The following is a 24,932-nucleotide window of genomic DNA, read 5'->3' on the forward strand; positions in this document are numbered from 1 at the left end:
AATTACCATAGCATTGTAGTATGCTTTTTAGCTAGCTTATATTTAGCATAATATTCGATATACTACTACTTGCACCTTCTAATCGGTCCACTACTTTGTTATGTTGATACCTTACCATTTTTTTGTTAACAGTATTTATTTAAATGATTAAACAAATTAAATTGCAAACGAGGGCAACTTATTTTCTTAAATGTGTTCTTCAATTTATCTATTTATTTATTTATTTTTCACAAAAAATAGCGTATGGTTTTTATAATGTTTAAACAAAACAAAAAACAAAATAAAGATTAATACTGACAAATAACTTTTTTATAGACGACATCCTCAATATAAACTGAATTAATGTGACCAAAATACAAAAAGAATGCCAACATTGTAAATATAAAATACTCAAACATACGTCTATAAATTAATATATTAGATTTTAATTGGTCTATAACTCACTTATAAGATGTAATTATGTAAAATTAACACACATTTGGGATGTATTATGGAAAACTAAGACGGCTTTTTCCTTATCTTCCTAGTTCTCTGCATAAATATTATCATCATTTATGAAATGTGTTTATGGATCAAGAACACAATAAAACATGTTTATAGGATGTGAAGATGACATTATCATCTTCAATTCTATTGAAATGATAATTCCTTTTTTAATTAGTTTAGGTTACTGTGTTTATGCATAAATTGATCTTGATTTTTTCTTGAATTTCAACATTATAGTTTATTATTATTATTATTATTATTATTATTATTATTATTATTATGTTTTGTAATTTTGGATATATATATATATATATATATATATATATATATATATATATATATATATATATATATATATATATATATATATATATATATATATATATTAAATGCTTTTTTATAAAACAATAAAATCTTTAAAGTGCAAATTTAGGAAAATTATTTATCATTGTTTGCAATCTCATTTGTTTATTAATCGCTTTAAACAAAAAACTTTAACGAAAATAAATCAAATCGGTGAGGAATCTACACAATCCAGAAAAGTGGACCCATCGAGAGGTTTGCAAATAATAATATATGACGAATGCAATTTTTGATAAAATATAATTATCATAAGTAAACTGTTAAAAAAATAAGACTTAAGCAACAATGTTTTGGTAATAAAATTTAGAAGTAGTAGGATATATTAGTAAATAAAATTTAGAAGTAGTAGCATATATTAGTAAATATAACGTACGATGTGTGTATAATGTGAGATGGAGAGTAAAATATTGCAACAGAGTAGTCTATAAATATTCCTACTTTTGTTGAATGATTTCCCCAATGAACGGTCTTGGCTTTTTCTCTTTCATTCTCTAAAGCATTTTTTGAATTCGCTTTTCATTCTTTTTCTTGACATCTCTCTCTCTCTCTCTCTCTCTCTCTCTCTCTCTCTCTCTCTCTCTCTCTCTCTCTCTCTCTCTCTCTCTCTCTCTCTCTCTCTCTCTCTCTCTCATACATACAAACATGTGTATATATATAGATCGATAATGAACCCTCATAAGGTCATACCAACTATTTGTGCAAAATCTTGTTTGGGAATCTATTTCTCATTTAAAAGAACATCTATGCCTCCTTTCCTTCTTCCTTCACCATCACGTTTACCCAAAAAAGAAACAAACTTTAGAAATAATCCATTTATCTTTGATGCATCGTTTCTTCAAAATGAAACTAGCATACCCCAACAATTCATGTGGCCTGAGGACGAAAAGCCCCACCTTGATCTACCACTACCACAACTTCGTGTTCCTCCGATTGACCTAAAGGATTTCCTGACCGGTGACCCCCTTGCAGTGTGCAATGCGGCTCACCTAGTTGATGCTGCTTGTCGAGAACATGGGTTCTTTCAAGTTGTTAACCATGGTATTGATCCGAGGTTGATAAATGAAGCTCACAAGATCATGGATCTTTTCTTTGGAATGCCACTTTCGGAGAAGCAAAAGGCTCAACGAAAAGTTGGTGAGTACTGTGGATACGCTAGTAGCTTCACTAATAGATTCTCCTCCAAGCTTCCATGGAAAGAAACACTTTCTGTTCGATATTCTGCTGATCCACTATCCTCAAATTTGGTTCAAGATTACTTCTTGAAAGTAATGGGGGAAGATTTTAGTTATCTCGGGTACCAACACTAGCATAAATTTCGTAATTTATTGCTTTTCCATAAGCAAACTACTGCTTTTTTTTTTTTTTTTTTTTCTTTTCATTATATGCGACGTCCTACTGATGCAAGAAAACCAATAGTCACCTGCACTCTAAAAACTGATATTGACATTGTTCTATATATAGGAGAGTTTGTCAAGAATACTGTGAAGCTATGAGCAAACTTTCTCTTAGTATCATGGAGCTACTAGGAATGAGCCTTGGGATCGGTCAATCCTATTTTAGGGATTTCTATGAAGAAAATGATTCGATAATGAGATTAAACTACTACCCGCCTTGCCAAAAACCAGATCAAACACTTGGAACCGGTCCCCATTGTGATCCAACATCTCTAACCATTCTTCACCAAGATAATGTTGGTGGGCTTGAAGTTTTTGTAGACGAAAAATGGCACTCCATTGCTCCATGTTCCGAAGCCTTTGTTGTCAATATCGGAGATACATTCATGGTAAGTGTTCAAAATACCTATCTAGACATCTTCAAGAATAAAGAATTAAAGGATGAACACTTTTATGTAGATTTTGTAATTAGGGTTTCCTTTTCGCAGGCATTATCAAACGGATTGTACAAGAGTTGCTTACATAGAGCAGTTGTGAATAATCACACACCAAGAAAGTCTCTTGCGTTCTTTCTGTCTCCTAGAATGGACAAAGTCGTGTGCCCACCAAAACCATTGGTTGAAGATGTTAATAAGCAGAGAAGATATCCAGATTTTACATGGTCGACTTTCCTCGAGTTCACTCAGAAACATTATAGAGCAGACAAGAATACCCTTGACGCCTTCTCAAACTGGCTTAAGAATGGAAGAAAATGATGGATGCATTTAAGAACTTGAAGAGAATCCAGTTTCAGTTTTGTACAAGTTGAGAATCCTTCAAATCATTCGTATTTCAATCAATGATCTATGCCAGATTATGCAGCAAAAAACATGTTAATTAGCGGTACCTAAGGCTTGTTCGTACATTCATGTCCCTATAGATTCATATACAGGTTTAATTTGTGTAAGATCGAGCTCTGATTTGGTTTGTATAGTCTTGATTCCTGTATTGACTGCGCGTGAAAAATTTTGGCTTGGTTTTGTTCACATGGGATTTCTTAAATTTAAAACTTTTATATAAAACTATATGAATCCACTATGTCCAAGAAGTTGCAACCACCAGTCCACCACAACTCCACCAGTACTGTATCTCACAACACTATAATTGAGTTTCAAGTAAACACCCTAAATATATAATTAATTATAGCTAAGGATCGAGGGCACTAAAATTTTGCAATTATGTATATTAAATTGGCTTAATATTAACAAAAATATATTTGATCTATGTATTTGTTTGGTGGTATAAAAACTTCAACGTTGAATAAAAGAATTCTATAAGATTATTTTTTTCAATTTCTCTTCTATAACGGTGGCCACTGGCAAGGTGACGTCTCCCAATATGAGGATGGGGTAGGAGGCAACGACAAGAATGAATGTCGTGGGTCAGATGATGAGTGTACTACATAAGTTATTAATGTACAACTTAAACATTCAAATGAAATTTACAATGTTAATTAAGTTTGATTAGACCTTTAGCCTTTAGGTTAGCTTTCATTTAGGGTTTTTTATAGCGGCAACGGCTACAAATTTATATAAAAATTAAATAAATGCGCAACAAGATGCTAGAAGGAAGGCCAAAATAACAATCGAACTTTAGGAAGCTAACAACGAATTACAACATTAACAACCCATTTAAGGTTGTATGTTACTATGTTTTCCAACTATTTTTAAATTAAATGAATACCTACACCTCGATATCATTAGCAAGCTTCGAGGATACAAGGAAAAACGTGCATTACCGGCAATGCCATTAGCGGTGACAATTTTATTTGTCGCCGCAAATGGTGGAGTCGCCGGTAAAAGTGGTACACAACGATCTGCGTCGTCCCCCAAGAAGTAATTCCATTCTTTGATCATATCACCCAATCGAACGATCTGCGTCGTCCCCCAAGAAGTAATTCCATTCTTTGATCATATCACCCAATCGAACGACTGTTGATCAATTCCGTTTTAGATACAATTACCGACGACACAAATAGCGGTAATGCTCGAAAATATAGATAGCGAATAAATTCCCTCCAATTACCCCAAAATGTCGCTGGTAAATACTTTTGTCGCCGCTATTTTATTATCACTGCTACTTCTCTCCATCTACATCAGACACATTCGTGCTTTCATTCCAAATCGCAACAAAACCTCAATTGAACTCTTCCTCCGACGATTTCGACTTCCAAACCCATAATTATTGAAGCTCCAGTCACCCACGATTGAAGCTTCGACCAGATATACACCACTGTCGACCACAATTTGCCGGCGACAGAGCAAACACCGACGACGCCTTTCGTTTTTTTGGCGACTGTATGTTCCCTCTTCCCTCTTCTCTCTTTCTCTTTCTCTTTGACCAGAATTCTTGACCTAATATTTTTATTTTTTTTTTTTTTTTTTTTTTTTTTTTTTTTTTTTTTTTTGGTTTATGTTGTCTTAAGTTACACCACCACCACCACGATTGTTGCAGTACCGAAGACCTAAATAGTTATCGCGGTTAAAAATATAATAGTGGTCACTGACTACTATTTGAAATTGAGGTTCTCCCGGCGGTATAGCAGTGATATAACGTTTTTTATAATATTTAGAATTTATATATATATATATTAAAGTATTAATCAATATATCATACTTTAAAGTTCAAGCCAATCCAGTTAATTAGTTAATCAGTAAATCATAATTCACATATCATATTTAGTTAATCGTGCTTCACATATTATAATTAGTTAATCATACTTCACAAACCGGTTACCAAAATTGGAATTTATTCAAATAGCGGTTATAGCGCCGCTATAGCGGTGACCATAATTGCGGTAAATAGCGGTCAGTCGCGACGCTAATAGCATCACCATTAATCTAAACCGCTATTTTGAAATAACATTCCTTACCTCCGCTAACCGTTGTAGCGCCGCTATTGACTACATAGCCGAAGACTACCAACACCAGTTGAAAGAGGGCAAAATTTTGGGGACCACAGGTGCATTTTTTGTAATTTGTTGTATATGTGTGCATTATATATATATATATATATATATATATATATATATATATATATATATATGTGTGTGTGTGTGTGTGTGTGTGTCTGTGTTTCATATATGTGTGTGAAATCCATGTGTATTTCTTATATGTGTATAAAATTATGTACATGTGTATAATGTACGTATGTGTGTATTTGTATGTAATGTGTAAACTACTATATCATAACGGAAAAAACAAACAAAAAACAAGTAGGATGCTATTATTGAAAATGTTATTTAAAGTACATTACTATAATAGTTACTATGTAATGTGTATTTGTAGATAAATTGATAATTATTACTTTGTTAGTTTGTTAGTTTGATTGTTGGTTTAACTTAGAAGGTTAAGACTAGTTAGTTGGTTTGTTAATTAAATAGTTTTTTGATATATGGATAAATTGGTAATTGATAGTTTTCTTATCATTTGGTAATTTTTAGTTTGATTTATATTAATAGTTTAACTTACAAGTTTATAGGTTGTTATTTACTACGTAGTTGGAGAATATTCGATCAACGTCCAATGATCTGGAGTCTACTGCGGAACATATAGGAGGGAACGAGGGTAGCAGTGATGATAACACATCGTATTAGTTTTATCTTTTATTAGAGATTCTAGTATGACATAAATTTATATGAATTTTGTTATTCATTTTGGTGTATGCATGGTATTATAAAACTTGGATATTATGTAATCGTTTTTCTGCATTTAACGTATCGGTTTTTTCTGCATTTAACATTACTATGCATCGGTTTTTGGACACTCGAAAATGGCTCCTTTAGAAAAACACAATAACGGAGACACTATTAATGGCGACATAGAGCATTAGCAGCGAAAAGAGCATTAGCGGCGACATTATAATTAGCGGTCAATTTTTGAGCATTAGCGACAAGACAGTAGCGGTGACTTAATGTCGACGACGTGTCACCGGTAAAGGTATTAGCGGCGACTTTGGTGATTAATAGTGGCAATTTTTGTCGCTGCTAATACCTTTTTTTCTTGTAGTGAGATGGGATAGTATAATTTCGAAAAATAAATTTTCTCACCTTCCGTATAAACCATAATGTGGTAAGGGCCACCACCTCCAGACATTTTGCATCACTGTTACTTTTGGATCATGCTCAAAGGAGCATTTGGAGCACTTAGATCACAATGGAACACTCGGGGTTCATAGAACATTTGACAAAGGAACATATCTTTTGAGAAAGAAATAGATCATTAGACAAAGGAACGCATCAAGTGACAAAGGAACGAATCTTCCAAAATGTGGTTTGGAGCAACTTAGTGTGGCTTGGAGTAACTTAGAGTGACTTGGAGTGGTTTGGAGCAACTTGGAGCACTTGGAGCAACATGTAGCAACATGTTGCGCCAAGCATAGAGGATGTTGTGCCATGGGGTTATATCTTGCGCTATTCATGAAGGTGTTGGTCCAAGAGGAAAAGAGTTACACCAAAGGTATTGATGTTGCGCCATCAAGGAGTGGAGTTGTGCCAAGGAGGAGAAGTTATGTCATCTTGAGGACAAGTTGCGCCTTCCTCATGAGATATTGCGCCATGGAGGACATGTTGCGCCATCATGGACCATCTTGGTACATGATACGCCATCTCGATTCCTTTGTTGTGCCATGTTGATCGATGTATGCCTAATAGATGATCATACTCAAGAAATACTCTATGTCGTGCCACCATGATTGATGTTGGGCTATTAGTATTCATGATGCACCACCCGTGCATTATGATGCTCCACAATGGTCAAGGTGGTCCATCATGTCTATTGTTTATACTTATGGGTTGTATGACATGGAAGACTGTTACAGAAGATGTTGCATGATGGATTGTGATTGGTTAACACCTTTCATGGGACTATAAGACAATGGGCTTGGCCCATTGGGGTTTTAGGTTTGATCCCTCAGGTATAAATAGGGATGCATGCTAGGTCATTTTTTTATCTTGAATTCTAGAATGTTAGGTAAATTTATGTGAAAATTGATGGGTTTTGAGTATAACAAGCAAAAACCTATGTGTGCATGCAACCTTAATTTTCATGGTCTATGTTTTATCTAATTGAACATACAACATTTGAACATCAATTAGGAAACCCTAGGAAACCTATATTATGATAGAAATTTAGATCTAGGGTTAGAAAAACATCCCTTTAATTGTTATATAGTAGTAACAATGAAATCCTAGTCTTCTTGAAACCTCGAGAGCAAGCGTCACAAGTTTCACGTCTCTAATGGTTCACACGCAAACAAGCAAGAGGATGAGAGAGGAGAGAGGTAATGAGGCTTGAGAATTTTTGGCTATTTCCTTACGGTTTCAGATGGACAAAAATGATAAGGGATAAGGCTCCTTATATAGGTGAGGTAGCTTAGAGCCAAAGCTAGGGTTTTAGGAGGAAACCCTATTTCCTTCGCTTAAGTATCAAGCATCCCATGAACTCAGGTCCAACAGCCCTTGGACGAAAATTCTAGGGGATTCCTAGAAGTTTTCATCTAACATCTTCTAGGGAGTTTCTAGAGCCTCTTTCCTCAACTATCAATAAATTGTCAAATAGCCTGTGCACTTTTAATTAATCAAATTAATCCTAAAATTAATTCCAATTAATTTCTGATTAATTATTAATTAAATAATATAATTTCTAATTAATATATTATTTGCATAATACATTAATAAATCAATTATCTCAATTCATAAATCAAATAATAAATTGATCCTCTCTCAAAAAGTCATACTGTCAAGTTGCTAGTTATGAGGGCAACCCAAAAGGACTATGCTGCTATCAATTCAAGTATATACCAATTATAGTTATAAGCATAGACATCTAATCCAATAGTCTTCCACTTGGATAAGTCTAATAACTATAGTTGCTAGTATAACTTCAAAATTGATTAGCAAATTGTAGCTCTCAAAGCCGCTATCGAACTCTGATCCAATCAGTTACAAGCTCAAGATAAGTGATCAAATATTCCTCCGTTCTATAAGATATCATATGGAAATGATACATGGATTATAATCAATCTCATTGTCCAAGTTTTGTTTCCCGATTTCTGATTTACGACAATCGATTTAGACTACCAATTGAACACATCAATTCTGTCTAGGCTTGGGCAAGCGCTTTAGATGTTGAGATCAAATCATGAAGGGGCCTACATATATCGCTTTTCCTGTTAAGGAAAAAAGAACGGATAAACTTTGACTTATATACTTGCACTATTTACTCATCAAATTAGGAGATTATATATTCTTTCACGAGAACTCATTCGATAACTGAATTTTCAGAGAATACACGGACTACGGGAGGCAAAGTAGGAGATGAAATCTTATTGTGATGAGTGGATAATGCTTCCTTCAACTCCCGAATCTACACATAGTAACAGTCAACTGCTAACGCATAACCACAAACACCTGTAACTGGCCCGATCAACCTTGGGATGGAACATTAATATGTCGAATCCGATCAACCACTGGATTGAAATCCTTAGGGTATTTCGGGCTACAGCTTCAACGCTACCGGTCCTCCTGACATTCGTGCCTATGACTTACAGTCGGCATGCATCGGGTATCTTGGCCTACTACCGCAACCCTACTTCTCCTCTTGAGTGTCCGTGCCTACGACTTACAGTCGGCCCGCACCAGTTATCTTGGCCTACTACATCGAGTAGGACCACCTCAACCCTCCCAACACATTGTGTTGCCATAGATAATCAGGAGCATAACTAACCCGATTCTCAAAACATGACAAACAGGGACGCTCTAACCCAACAACCCTCGATTTTTGTAGATGATGTCATACCTTTCATCTGCCACTTGTGATCCACCCTTCAAGAAAAAGGTTTCCCCCATTTACCTCACCATCCTCCAGAGTGCATGCCTCACACGGATAGACTTGCGATCCCCAACGCAAGTTTCCACTATAAGCCATCTTGAATGGCCGTCCATGAATCCACCCCAAGTTTTTGAATGAAACAATCACAAGTCATGTAGAGAAGACCCTCAAACAGGTCGATAGTGAACCTTTCACAATCTGAATCCATATGATACTCCAAAACATTAATATAACCTTTAAATCTTTGCCATGACATTACCAATCTTCAGAGCGACGAAAGAAGGTGATCAACAAGGAAGTTCCACATTACAGCCGCTCCCTAACAATAACTTGCGAGAATGATGGAATATGGAGAAAATGTCTCCTCGGATTCATTCTGGTACCTATCTGGTACTCCCCTCAATCCTTATTGCTTCTAATAACCTATCGATGCGTTCGTCTTCTCGTCAATGGCCCATTCCTTCAGTCCTATAGATATCCACTTTCCTCCATTTACGAAGGGCCTAGTCGATGTTCCTCACCTCAAAAAACAAGGACCACAGTACTGAAACTCTACTACGCATGATTCCCTTCCTGGAGCAAGTTGCTACCCAATAGTTTCTAGGCTCTCCTACATGACCAACGATGGTTCCTAAGGGCACTCCATCGACGATAAACATCAAGCATAGATAACATACAATTCCACATGTTACTATCACAAAACAACATGCTCAATACCAGAACGTAGATCTAACATAATACACACAGAGTCTTCAGCATGACTGGACCACCTCACCTGGCCTTCAGCCTATCTAGACCGTTCTCCGGACCTTCGGCCTGAATGGTACCCTCTACTGGCCTTCATTCTATCCGGACCACCCTATGTCTATTGAGCATAACCATGGATCCATCCTGGTGCCCTCTCATATATAGCCAGTTCTCCCCCACTTAGGGGTTCGAACTTCTGATCCAATTCGTAAACTATAATCTCGACCTAACTATTGACCTCGTGTTGATTCCCCTCCCTTTCAGGAAAATTGTGGTCTGATCCCTGACTCGTGGATCTGCCACATATGCTAAATAACCTGCACACCCATGCTGAAAGTAATGACGAGCCCTGGTAGCTAAACAAAACCCTTAATGGCTGATCCTCCATCTTAGAATTCCCAATTCTTCCCCACTTGGGTCACTAACCACTACCTACTAGTGGTGAAACCAAAACACCACTTAACCATCCCTAATAGGTATTACCATACTTAACCATGGAATAATTAACGCTGGAATGAATAGCCTACACAAACAATCCTCCCGGCACAAAGCAACTGAAATTCAAGAGAAACCTGAATCCCAACTGAAGGCTTCTGAATCACCAAAAAAAAAACTACCGACCTTGGAAAGGTAATTCTCTATCCTAACTTCTCATCCTCAATGCCTCCCTGGATCCTAACCATCTACAACCCTTCGATCCTAAATTCCCTTCATCCTCCTATATCTTAATATCTTATGCATAAGGTAACGGAAATTTCACAATATAATCATAAACAATAAGATAAAAGTTAGAAACATACCAGCAACCACATTTAGTGCTGCCCTGGCCTCCTCTGCTGTGAGCTCGAAAGCATGCCCCTGAGTACTTGGAGGCACTGCTCTACCCTGACCCTCGTTATTCATCCTTAGTGTAGCCGGTGCTGGAGCATGCACCGGCCTGGCATCGAGCTATGGACAATTGGTTGTTACGTTACCAACCTGATGGCAGTGGTAGCAAATCCTCATATCCTGAACTAGGACTGGCTAGCAGCAATCCCTCGCAAAGTTCCCCTCCTTGCCGCATTTGCAGCACGCACTACCAGATCTGCAAACCCTCGAGTGACCCTTCCTGCACTAGCCACATGTGTGGCCCTGTTGTCCTCCTGTCCCGAATCAGCGGTCTTAGACCGCTTTGGTGTTGCCTGTAACTGCGTCGGGGCTTGCCTTTACTCTTGTAACTGTAACTCGATCTTAAGCTCATGCCGCCTAACGGCCTCTTGTAACTCCAACAATGTATTACAACATTGGGTAATAATAAACTGACGGATATCAGTCTTGAGCATGCTCAGATAACGTATCATCTGAGCCTACTCGGAAGCAAACTCCAGACAGAACATCACCCTCTCCATGAACATACGAGTGATCTGTGTCACAGTCTCCCCATCTTGTCTCAACTCCATGAACTGTTGAGCTAACCATTCGCGCTCGACTCGTGGTATGTAGCGAGCATGAAAGATATGTTGGATATAGTGTCTAAGTCCGTAACTATATTTGGTATGTACTTGACCCGACCCGACATGGTCCATTTGGGTTGCACTTCACCCGAACAATTTATGTATAATCTTTTGAGAATAGTATAAGTTATGATTTATTAATATATTATAAGTTCTAATATATTAATATAAAATCATATTATTTAATTAGTATTGATCTATAAGTAATCTAGGATTAATCTATAAATCAAAAGTATGACTAATTAAATATGGGATCTTGTATTTATATAGTGTGGGCTAATGCTTATTTGGAATGGGCTAGGCTTGCATGGAAAGTCCATGGATACTCCATGGAGCTTTAGCCCATGGATCTCATGGAAATGAAAAGACATGGGTATTAGGGTTTACATGGATGTAACCCTAATCCATCACACTATATAAAGGAGGCTTTGGTTCTTGAAATCAGAATAATTGTGGCGAGTAAAGTAAGAGGTCCGATTTCAGGATAGTTGTGACTATTCTCTCAAGGTTCCAAAGTTTGTGGTGATTTGTGATTTCCATTTGAGGCATCCACACTATTGGTGATAGGCTCTAAAACTCCAAGCAATCAACTACAACTACAAGGTAAGTAATTCTACTAGCTTTATTTGATTCAAGTTCCCCATCCCATGCTAGATAGGATAAGAACCTTGGAAACATAATTATTTGCATGTATCTTAGTCAAACATAGATCCAAGGTTTCTAGGGTTGCATGTATACCATAGGAGTGTTAGAATGCTCCAAATCCATCAGTGGTATCAGATCCTAGGCTTGTTTGTTTGATACTTGATGCAAAATAGTGAAAAAAGTCGATTTTCTTGCTGTCTGCATGATGAACTCGCCGAGTCCATGACTAAATTCTTCCTACTCGTCGAGTAGGTTCATGCACTCAACGAGTAGAAGCTTCAGAATGCAGATTTTCGACTTTTGCTGCTGGAAATGGACTAGAAATATTACCCTAAACTGTTTTGGTGTATTAAAACATGTTTTAGATGGTATAATGTTTATGCTAATCCATTTACAATGGCTATAATAAAAAATTACAAGTTTTATGAGTAATTTATGATTCTTGAAATGTCAATATTCATGTTCTTGAACTTATGAAGATTAGATGATCATAAGAATTGTTTGTAACCTACTTTGTAATTTAATTCATTGTCATTATGTGTTTTAATGGAGTCCATAACTTGTCCTCAAGTTATGGAAAATCAAAGGTCACACTTTAATAAAATCCATTAAAAGAACACAAGAGTTAGAAAAATGAAGAGTCTTCATTTTAATACTCAATTAAATTCATAAGTTATAAGAAATGAAAAGTTTTGAAAGTTTACAAAACTTGCCCTCAAGTTTTGGAACAAGCAAGTCATGATTAAAACTTTAGTTCCAACCCTTAGAATTTTAAAAGTTAAAATTCAACCCTTATACTTTATAATATTATTAGTTAATATATATATATATATATATATATATATATATATATATATATATGTGTGTGTGTGTGTGTGTGTGTATGTATGTATAAGATCAAGTCGTCTTACCGCTAGTACGCCTCATTCATGAAGCCGTTCTATAAGGGGGTATAAGGTTGTTGCCTATAAAATGGAAACTTAATGGGTGTCCACTCTCACCCATCACTTCCTTTATTAGTGAAGGGTCGTTAGCCGAACAGGTAGGACAAGGACTTATAAATTCTCATTAAAAGTATAATGATAATACTAAAGTAACAAAACTTTATTGAATTCCCAATCTTAGTTATTTTAGGAAAATATGAATAAGGTGCTAATCCATGAAATTATACTTTACACTTTATTTAAGTCGTTAGTGCAGCGTGTGTGGTTAATCGGCATACTAACTTGAATTAACAAGGTAGGTAAAGGGTGACTTAATGTTTATCATAGTATCGATGGAGCGTGTGTGGTTAACCGGTACATCGATTGAGGGGTAATACATTAAGGGTACCAAGTAATTTGCATGGTTACGTCACACCTTATTTTGTGATCCTCGATATCCCAGTCACAAAACTTAGAGGGCACACTCGAGATTGAAACATGCCATTGAAGAAAGTTCAATGAATCTGAAAGAATCTAGGAGTTTCTAAACCAATTGAAAACCTAATTAAATATTTCGTTTTTCATGGTGGAAATTCGTGAATCGTCATTCACCTACCTTCAAATATCTTACAACTTAGATTACGGCATCCCTCTTATAAGTTATAAAATATTATGTTGGGTCCTAGCCTTAATATTACATTTGGGTGTTTTTTTAAGGACTATCTCTATATCTAATCTAATTTATTCCCTCTTCTTTGTAGATGTCTTCTAATAACAATGCTTCTGCCTCAAACCCTATTAGATCCTTCTCATGAATCTTTGTGGGAGAGTCATCTTTGATGGATCCAACTTTACTGATTGGATCAGAAACATCAGGATGGTCACTCGGTATGAGAAGAAAGAATATGTTCTCGATAAGGAGCTGAAGGTACCCGAGCCAACTGCTACTCCTAAAGATCTTGCTGAATATGAGGTACATGAAAGAGATGATATAAAAGTGGCATGCATCATGATGGTCACCATGACAACCGAGCTCCAAAAGTCCTATAAGGACTATTATCCTTTTGAGATGCACCAGGACTTGATGGACCGCTACCATCAAAGTGCTCGTCAAGAGCAATATGAAATAATCTCCTCCATGATAACAACCCGAATGAAGGATGGTGAACCCATCACGGGCCACATGCAGAAAATGAAAAGATATGTGGACCATTTACTGAAGCTGAATGTGAACTTCCCCGAGGAGTTAGGAATAGACATCATTTTGCACTCCTTACCATCGTGTTATGATCAATTCCGCGTTACATATCACATGAACAAGGAAGACGTCACCCTCAGCAAACTTCAAGGACTCTTGAAGACCGCAGAAAGTGGACTAAAGGGTAAGTCGGTTGTTACTACTCCTACTTCTACTCCAACCGCAGCCAATGTCTTGGCAATCGGGCATGGCAAAGGGAAGAAGAGAAAGAACCCTTATAAGGGTAAGACCCTTGAAGGTTCCTCTTCAAGCAAAACCAAGAAAGGTTTTGTCACTCCTTCTACTAACCCTAATGAGGCTGAATGCTTCTATTGCCATGAAAAGTCACACTGGAAGCGAAACTGCCCAAAGTACCAACAAGATTTGAAGGATGGGAAATAAAACGCAACCATGCAGGTATATACACTATATTGTCTAATAACTCACCTCATTCTAAGTCTTGGGTCCTTGACACAGGTTGTTGTATTCACATATGTTGTGATTTGTAGGGACTAAGAAGAAGTGAGAATGTGGAGCAGGGAAAGATAAAATTGATCATGGGAAACAGGAAAGCTTCACCTGTCACCAAGATAGGAATTTATTCCTTAGTGCTAAATAGTGGGTTTACATTAGATTTGAATAAGTGTTGTTATTCGCTAGAAATGGCAAGAAATGTTATTTCCTTTCATGCATTGTATAAACAAGGTTTTACCTTTTATTTTGATAATAATAATGGCAGTATTGATGTTTTCTTTAATAATGTTCTTTATTTTAAAGCATTACCTTGTGATGGCGTGTATGAAACTGTATATGTTGTAGATAATCTTGGAAATACTGTATTGTGTATTGACTCTTCCACTAGCTTAGATAAAGCATCTTTATGGCATTGTCGTCTTGGACATGTAAGCAAGAAACGCATAGGCCAACTCCAAAAGGTTGGAGTCTTGGAATAATTTGACGTAAAGTCGGATGTTAGTTGTGAATCTTGTTTGCTTGGTAAAATGACAAAGTCACCTTTTACTGGCACTTGTGCTAGGGGTGAGGGTTTGTTGGACCTCATACACACAGATGTGTGTGGACCCTTTAGAACCGCCACAAGAGATGCTAATCGGTTCTATGTGACTTTTACTTATGATTTTAGTAGATATGGATATGTCTACTTAATCAAGCATAAGTAAGAAACCTTTGAAAATTCAAAGAGTTTTAGCAAGAAGTGGAGAATCAATTGGGCAGGAACATTAAGATGCTTCGATCCGATCGTGGTGGTGAGTATCTTAGTACTGAGTTCCTTGACTATCTTAAGGAATGTGGGATTGTCTCACAATTGACACCTCCTAGGACACAGCAGTTGAATGGTGTAGCTAAGAGGCGCAATCGGACCTTGTTGGACATGGTTCGTTTCATGATGAGTCGAGCTTCGCTACCAATCTCGTTTTGGGGGTATGTCTTAGAGACTGCCGCCCATATCCTTAATCTAGTCCCTACAAAGAAGGTTGCCAAAACACCTCACGAGATGTGGACTGGAAAAGTTCCCAATCTAGACCACATCAAGATTTGGGGTTGCGAGGCTTTCGTGAGACACGAGACTCACGATAAGCTTGAACCCCGAAGCGAAAGGTGTATTTTCATCGGCTACCCACAAAAATCCTTTGGCTACATCTTCTACAGACCCAGTGATAATGTGGTCTTTGTAGCAAGAAGAGGATTCTTTCGAAAGAGAGAGAATTCATGACCCAAGGAGACAGTGGGAGGAAAATTGACCTTGAGGAAATTCAAGAGTCAAGTGGTGAAGGAACCTCAAACCCTAGCCCTCAACCTGAGGAGGAAACTCCTGTTGAGCAAACTGAAGAATCCATACCTATAAGACGTTCCACCAGAGTTAGGAATGCACCTAAGCATTATTATGGTTTTCATATTACTGCAGAAGGTGAGACACTTATCAGTGATAACACACTGGTAAATCTGGATAAGCCTAACAGCTACACGAAAGCCATGGAAGGCCCTGAGGCTACTAAATGGAAAGAGGCTATGGATAGCGAGATACAGTCCATGTATGACAATCAAGTTTGGAACTTGGTTGATAATGTACCTGATCGTAAGATAGTTGGGTGTAAATGGATATTCAAGAAGAAGACCAACATGGAAGGTAATGTACACACTTATAAGGCACAACTGGTTGCAAAGGGTTATTCTCAAATTTCGGGAGTTGATTATGATGAGACCTTTTCACAGTGGCCAAGATTAAGTCTATTAGGGTTCTGTTAGGCATTGCTGCATTTTATGATTATGAAATATGGCAAATGGATGTCAAAACCGCTTTCCTTAATGGAAAGTTGGCTGAAGTTGTTTACATGGTTCAGCCAGAGGGTTTTGTCAGTACAGAGTACCCCAATAGAGTGTGTAAGCTCGAGAAATCCATTTATGGATTGAAACAGGCACCTCGCAGATGGAGTCTTTGCTTTGATGAGAAAGTTAAAGAATTTGTTTTTTCAAGGAGTGAAGATGAATCTTGTGTCTATATCAAGGCTAGTGGGAGTATAGTCAGCTTTTTGGTACTGTATGTGGATGACGTACTACTCATAGGAAATGACATCCCAACCCTGTAGGAAGTAAAGTCCTGGCTTGGGAAGTGTTTCGCTATGAAGGACCTTGGAGAAGCTGCCTATATCCTAGGGATAAGGATTTTGAGAAATAGGAGTAAAAGACTAATTGGACTTTGTCAAAGTACATATGTGGACAAAGTGTTGAAAAGGTTCAACATGCATAACTCCAAGAAAGGAGAGTTACCCATCCAGAGTAACGCCAGATTGAGTAAGACACAAAGCCCTAGTACTGAGGCTGAGATAGCAGAAATGAGTGAAATACCTTATGCTTCATCTATAGGATCGATCATGTATGCTATGATGTATACTCAATGTGATGTAGCCTTTGCTTTGAGCATGGTTAGCAGGTATCAGGGGAACCCTGTCAAGGTACACTGGACTGCGGTAAAGAACATCCTCAAGTACCTACGGAGGACTAAGGATTGGGTCCTTACCCTCAGTGAGAGTGATGACTTGAGAGTTGTAGGGTACATTGATGCTAGCCTCCAGACTGACAGGGATAATTTCCGCTCTCAGTCGGGCTGGGTCTTTACCCTAAACGGAGGGGCAATTACTTGGAAAAGTTCCAAGCAGCAGACAATGGCTGATTCCACTTGTGAATCAGAGTATATAACAGCAAGCGAGACATCAAAGGAGGCTATATGGCTAAAGAACTTCATCGGAGACCTTGGAGTTGTACCATCTATAAAGGAGCCAATAGAGATTTTCTGTGACAGCAATAGTGAGGTTGCCTTAGCTAAGGAACCAAGAGATCATGGGAGATCAAGACACATTGACAGAAAATATCACTTCATCAGACATCGAATAGAAGAAGGAATCCTCGTGACAATGAGGGTATCATCAGATGAGAACCTAGCAGATCCCCTCACGAAGGGACTGACTCGGGCTAAGCATCTCCAGCATGCTCGAAGCATAAGGCTGAAGGATGATATTAGTTTTAGTTGTTAGAGAATCTTGAAATTGGTAAAATGTATTTGATGATAAATAAAAGCTGTTATTTATGAGTAAAGTGTTGCTATCTCTTGTCAATCGTTTACTATTATTTCCTTTTACATGTTTTGACTTCCAGAATAATTATGTTATATTTTATATCATATTATTTAAACTCTCCATAGTCGGTCATATGTTAGAAGTAGATATGAATCAAAACTATCATGGGTTGGCTTGTAGAGGTCTAAGATGTTAGACAAAGTGGGGCTACAACACTCATGAGTGCTCATAAGTTCTGAGTATTGGATTCAACCCACGCTCACTTGTATCACTTCACGGAATTTATCTCGAGTGATCATGAGACGGTAATATCATATAAGTCTTCAAACCTAGAGATATGATTTGTTGCCTATGAGTTGGTTATGCATTGAGTCAAAGTTTATCTGTTCCTTCTAGGATTAGAAGCGATATCCGGGACCCTCGATGATTTTGTTTTGACCTATGTACCAGGCCCGATCAGAACTAAATTGATGTGTTCAGTTAAGTTCTATGTCAAACAAATCGGAAATCGGAAACAAATGCTGGACAATAAGCAAGACCATGTTCCATGTATTTTTCTTGATGATATCTAGAACAAAGGATTATATGATCACTTATCTAAAATGGCGAGTTCTAGTTCAATGAAGTTTAAAGAGCTACGATTGTTGATCAGTTCCTAAAGTCATACTTACAACTATAGTTATTAGACTTATACAAGTAGGAGACTGTTGGATATAGTGTCTAAGTCCATAAATATATTTGGTATGTACTTGACCCAACCCGGCATGGTCCATTTGGGTTGCACTTCACCCGAACAATTTATGGATAATCTTTTGAGAATAGTATAAGTTATGATTTATTAATATATTATAAGTTCTAATATATTAATATAAAATCATATTATTTAATTAGTATTGATCTATAATTAATCTACGATTAATTTAGAGATCAAAAGTATGACTAATTAAATATGGGCTCTTGTATTTATAGTGGGCTAATGCTTATTTGAAATGGGCTAGGCTTGCATGGAAAGTCCATGGATACTCCATGGAGCTTTAACCCATGGATCTCATGGAAATGAAAAGACATTGGTATTAGGGATTACATGGATGCAACCCTAATCCATCGCACTATATAAAGGAGGCTTTGGTTCTTAAAATTAGACTAGTCGTGGTGAGTAAAGTAAGAGAGCCGATTTCAAGATATTTGTGACTATTCTCTCAAGGTTCCAAAGTTTGTGGTGATTTGTGATTTCCATTTGAGGTATCCACACTATTGGTGCTAGGCTCTAAAACTCCAAGCAATCAACTACAACTACAAGGTAAGTAATTCTACTAGCTTTATTTGATTCAAGTTCCCCATGCCATGCTAGATAGGATAAGAACCTTGGAAAAATAATTATTTGCATGTATCTTAGTCAAACATAGATCCAAGGTTTCTAGGGTTGCATGTACACCATATGAGTGTTAGAATGCTCAAAACCCATCAATATATCTATGAAATGCTACCAAGTAACCACAACTCTCTGTTTATTAGTCTAAGACCCAATCATCAACCTCCACACATCATTTGCCCGAAGCCGTAGCAGGTTCAGGGCTCATCTGACCTTCTGGTCAGCAGGACATAAGCATGTGAAGAAACATCCTTCCATGTCGGACATCCACCTCATTGCTACAATCATGTCTTGTAATCCATTAAATGTTAGGGGCTTCGTGTTATCAAAGTCCCGGTACTAGAAACCCCGACTAGGCTCTCTCCTGTTGCCGTTATAGCTTCTGTAGTTGCTGCGACAGCCGTCTCAGTAATGGCTGCGTAGTGCTCATCAAAGTACTCAACCATGGAGGCCTTAATAGACCCAAAGATCTCCGGGATCTAACCCCGGAGTATCTCAAGCACCTCCTCCTGGATGATCTCCCTAACACGATCCTCTATCAACTCTGGACTATCCTGGCCACCATCTACTGATCCTGACCCGAATTTAGTCTCAAATCGCCTCGTAACCACCATACTGAAAATATATACCAGGAAGATATCAGACATTCCATGCAACAACAGAAAACCAACTACCAACAAAACCCTAGGGGTTGTGACTTCCTTGCTAAGCATATAGTCCTATGCTTTTAGTAGTACGGGCTCTTACTACCTTCCACACCTACCCTTATTTGTCTTAAGTATCATCACAACACCCTAACAATATACATAAAGGTAAGGAGCACTCAATCCTCGCTCTTAGAAGAACACCAAATATCTCATAATCGGCCTACTAACCCCGCACAACCTAACCACCAATGAAACTTCCACCAACCCTACATCAGTTGTGTATGCTAGCCATACATAATGCTGGACCCTATAGACTTTTGAATACCTGATACTACCCTAAACCCTTAATCATACAAGAACAGGAAATAAGGCCATACCAAACATTCTCAGGCTATAAGATCTTAATTATGTACGGTCGTGATGCATACATTAAGCAACTACATTAAAGATGTCAATTTCATATAAGGAAAAAACCTAGGTTACCAGGCATCATATAATCAGACAGTTTTATCATTCAATTCCTGGAGATCCCTAGCCTAGTACTAGCATGCTGTTCCAACATATCACAAAATCAAATAATCTGTAAGGTATTTTGGGGTCTACTTATTGGCTCCGACTGATCGTACACTTGCATCCTCCATTACTATTTTGAAAACCATTTGAAAAATCATTTTAAAATTCTTGTCCTTAGTTTGAGACTGGAGACACACGAGTGTTTCCTTCAATCCGCTCAAACAAAGGCTCTAATACGAACTTGTAGTGTCCATAAACTCACAAAAATTTTAAACTTTTTAAGATATTCAAAAACGCATAATTATTACATATTGTTTTCAAAATGGTTTATTGTTAGATTATCCCAGAATCAAATCATGAAAATGTATGGACATGTACAGTTACACATTCGCCTTTCCACGATCATCAGAAGTACCTGAAACAAAATCAACAACTGTAAGCCCGAAGCTTAGTGAGTTCCCCCAAAATACCGATGCTATACAATCACAATTATATCATATAAACAAACAACATGCATAATGGGCCATCAGCCTGACTAGATTTCTGCACCAAGCCTACAATCTATCTGAACCATTCTTTGAGTCTTCGGTACATCTGAACCGCCTCTCAGGGCCTTCAGCCTATTCGCATCGCTCGACGGGCCTTCAGCCTAACTAATATGCCCACCCAGTTCTGCAGTCTATCCCATCCGCCCATGGTATGTTTGCCTTCAAACAAAGTAGTTCCGCCTCAATCCAACCCCAATCAAACAATCATGTACAAATAAATATTAGACGCTAGCATGTATATAACAATCAAACCGATCTAACAGATCACTAATCATAGCAATATCCTATATACCATGATACCGACCTAACCGGTCGCTAACATAGCATTATCCTAACTACCAGGATACTGAACTAACTAGGTCACTAAGCATATCACCATCCTAACTTCTAGGATGTATATCAATTAGCATATCATGCAATAAACCCGAATACAAATTGGAAAAGGGTTGGCCTTGCTGTCTTAGACCCTTTTGATATAGTGAGGAGAACTTACCTCACAAGTAGCTTTGAATGATACTGTCACACTCCTCCAAATACAAATCTAACTCCAACACGTATATCCACCAATGATCCACTTCCATGAATTCCCAAATTACTAAAATACCCCTAGAAGTCAAACTGGTAAACCCTTGGTCCAAGTCAAAGTCAACGATCAAGGCCAATAGTCCATGTTGACCCAACTTGTCGAGTGGAGCTCAGTGACTCATTGAGTCCTTCCATAACTCAAGAAATCGTGAAAAACCTAGTTGACTCACCGAGTTTCCAGACAATTCATCGAGTCCACGCAGAAACCCACCACTTCTAATCTTCATCCGACTCGTCGAGTTAACCATGAAACTCGGCGAGTCCCTTCAGACTATTTCTCATTCAGATGATTTCAAGGTACCCGAAAGTAGGGATGAAAGTGGATCCAAACCTGGACCGGATGGACCCGGACCCGGAAAACCCGGAACTTGTTAATGAAATTTTTTAGAACCGGAAACCGAACCGGTATATAGGAACCGGTTCCGGTTCGGTTCTGGGTACGGTATGGGTAAAGTGGGTCTAGAACCAAAAAACCCGAAAATAGAAAAGTGGGTAAGGTGGAACCGGGTAAAATGATTTTAGAACCGGAAAACTCGGGTTTATTTTATTTTATTTTATTTTATTATTTTTTTTGGTAATCACCTCAATCGCATAATCTTTCAACCGTTATAAAAAAATTAATAAACAAAATATTACATATAGGTTATTGACAAGATTGATTTTTTTTTTTTAAAATGTAACGTAATATCAAAGTTGGTTTAATATTGCTGTGAAATATGAGCTTTTAGTTATGTAATTGTAATGTAATGAGAATTGAGACATGAGAGTATGTACTGTACGTCATAGTTGATACTACATAATTCATATTTGATATTTCATATTTAATATACCCAAAATAAGTTGATTGATTCCTTATTGCATTAACTAATAAGAATTAACTATGGTGTATGAACAATTAATTCTTGCCAGAGCTTACAAAAATACTAAAGCAACTAGAATTAGATCCAATTTCAGTTTACTTTCCTGTCAATGTTGTTACATATATACCAATTTAACAATTGATGCAATAACTACATCTCAATTTGCAAAATCAATCAGATTTCTTATCAACTTTAACTTGAATTGAACCATTATGTTACTGTTATAGAAAGAAAGAATTTGCACATGAATCAGTTGGTGATGATTGTTTAATATACATGTAATTGCTACATCAAAAAGAGTGATAATTTATTAACAAACTTCATAACACAAGAAATGAAACACATGAAATCATAACATTGTGACTTTGGCATGTTAACATAAATCTTGAAACACAGTAAAAAAAACAAACTTCATGAGACAAGAAATCAAAATTCTTGACAACTTACCTATGTATATTCATTGTTATCTACCCAATTGTCCACCATTGCTCTTTAATTGTTCATAGGAGATTGATTTGAAGTTCAATTGGGAATGAATGGAAGAAAAATAAAACGAGTCGTTGAATGGAAGTTCAATTGAGATTGATTTGAATCACAAGACGAGAATGTTTTTGTTGATTGTCGTTGATCGTCGATTACAGAGAAGTCTAAAAAAACGATTCATTGATGTTTTGATGATTGTCGTCGTCGCGAAAGGACAACACGGGAGAAGAAAACCAAGACCAATCGTATTCCAGTTCCTTGATCCTATATTGGTTCCTTGGACAATAAACCTAAACTGGTTCCTTGGCCCACTAAACCCGGACCCGGTCCATTAAACCAGGTTCCGATTTTTTTAAACAAAGCCGGTTCAAAAACCTGGATTAACCGGACCCGTTGGACCCATACATGAAATACAACGTAACCCGTATAAGATTAATTTTAAAACCCAATACCCCGAACGTTTAAGCATTTTTCGGTTATACCGATTCCGGTCCGATTCCAGTTTTCCGGCTTTATAACTCATCCCTACCCTAAAGCTCCAAATTGCATATCTAACCTCCTAGGGTATGGTTTCCACGTAAAGTTCCAAACTTGACGTACATGCATGGTCCTACATGCCAAAACCAAGCTAATGGAAAGGTTTAACCTAAAGAGAATGGCCAAAGCTTGCTAAATCCGATAACTTTATGACTATAGGGACTTAGAGGAGTCTAGATCTAACGTTACAACTTTAGATCATGCCCAATACCCGAAATAACCCACAACCAACTAGAAAATGGCCTTAAACCTATGAAAAAGGGGATCTGGTGTTAGAATAATCAAGGTAATAACTTGTTACCTTCAAATGGATGGCCAGACGTTTTAGATGTTGGATCTACAAGCTCCTTCCTAGTCCAAGCTTCTTAACCTTCGAACTTCTTCCACAAAATGCACCAAAAGCCCTCATTTAGTCTCACAAGCACAAAGAAACAACAAATAACGGCTAGGGTTTCTTCTCTAGGAAATGAAGTGGTAAGGGGGCCAGAAGAGGCTGATTATGTTCTCTATATAGGGTGCAAACCCTAAAAATTAGGCTTTCATCTTCCAGCTCTTACTCATCAATTCGGGGTCCTACGATTCATCAAGTAGACCACATAAATCACGAGGGCTGACTAAAACTCTAAACGATGAGTTGGGGCTTCCAAGTCACGAGTAGACTTCCTTAATTGCATGAAATCCATAAATATTATTTCTACAAAATCAGGATGTTAGATCAGAACAGGAGCTTTTGCAACTGTCTCCCAGTTATCAAGGTGAGTTAGCTTCCATTAGAAGTGGTTCGAAGGCACCAATGTCGGCCTACTAGTAAGAGTTATAGTACAAATGATTGTCTTTGTGATAATTATCTGGTATGCCACTATTTGTTATGCTTTATGTGCTAATATGCTATGATATGATGTGATAGTGGTAGGAGGGTTAGGATAGGCCCCAATACAGGTCAAAAGGACCGAAGGGGTATGCCAGCACTCTAATAAGCTAGGCAATATATGACTTATGTGTTTATGTAGTAGTATGTTATATGGTAGAAGTAGGGGGTGAAATAATCCCCTACCGGTCAATAGGACCGAAGGGGTAGGCCAACACCTTGATATTCTAGGCAAGTTACCAGTTAAAAGGACCAAAAGGGTAGGCCAGTACCTTGATATGCTAGGCAAGTTACTGTTGAAAGAGACCAAAGGGGTAGCCAGTACATGTATATGTTAAAAAAATATGTTTATTGTATGGTATGTGGGATGATGGGGGAACTCACTAATCTTTGTGCTTACAATTTACAGTTTTTTTTTTCAGGTCCTTCTTCATCGAAGGGAAAGGAGCCGGCACGATAGTAACACATCACACACCTTATTTTCCACACATGAGATTCTTGGGATTTGTACTTTGACATTATTTTTCCTATTATATGTTTTGATATGGTTGACTTAAGGTTTTCATGATACGAGATAATATTGATGGCATTTTCATTAATCTGTTTTATAAATCTTTAAATTAAAAACGAAATTTTTTGTCTTGAAATTTGGGATGTTACAGAAGTCAAACACAATAATAACCTAACTCACTAAGGTCTCAAAACTATTGAATATAAATAAAAATGTTATTATTTAATCACCATATTAATTAAACTTTATTCCTTGTTT

At 37.3% G+C, this 24,932-nt stretch overlaps 1 protein-coding gene across 1 annotated transcript; it reads left to right on the forward strand.

Annotated features, from left to right (window-relative positions):
* Positions 1 to 1,340: 1,340 nt before the first annotated feature.
* LOC145038468 (gibberellin 20 oxidase 1-like) lies at positions 1,341 to 3,268 on the forward strand. The gene is made up of 3 exons (XM_078986823.1): positions 1,341 to 2,143; positions 2,311 to 2,632; positions 2,732 to 3,268. Exons 1-3 carry the CDS (start codon positions 1,515 to 1,517, stop codon positions 2,996 to 2,998), a joined length of 1,218 nt encoding a protein of 405 aa, XP_078842949.1. The 5' UTR covers positions 1,341 to 1,514; the 3' UTR covers positions 2,999 to 3,268.
* Positions 3,269 to 24,932: the final 21,664 nt, after the last annotated feature.

This window comes from Lactuca saligna, chromosome 4 (genome assembly GCF_052625555.1).
Source record: "Lactuca saligna cultivar CGN05327 chromosome 4, ASM5262555v1, whole genome shotgun sequence".
Classification (NCBI taxonomy): Eukaryota; Viridiplantae; Streptophyta; class Magnoliopsida; order Asterales; family Asteraceae; genus Lactuca; species Lactuca saligna.

Excerpts from the sequence above, each read along its gene's own strand:
- LOC145038468 (XM_078986823.1), top strand. The coding sequence starts at position 1,515 with ATGAACCCTCATAAGGTCATACCAACTATTTGTGCAAAATCTTGTTTG. Across the intron at positions 2,144-2,310 it reads GAAGATTTTAGTTATCTCGG|GAGAGTTTGTCAAGAATACT; the intron begins GTACCAACACTA and ends TTCTATATATAG. Across the intron at positions 2,633-2,731 it reads ATATCGGAGATACATTCATG|GCATTATCAAACGGATTGTA; the intron begins GTAAGTGTTCAA and ends TCCTTTTCGCAG.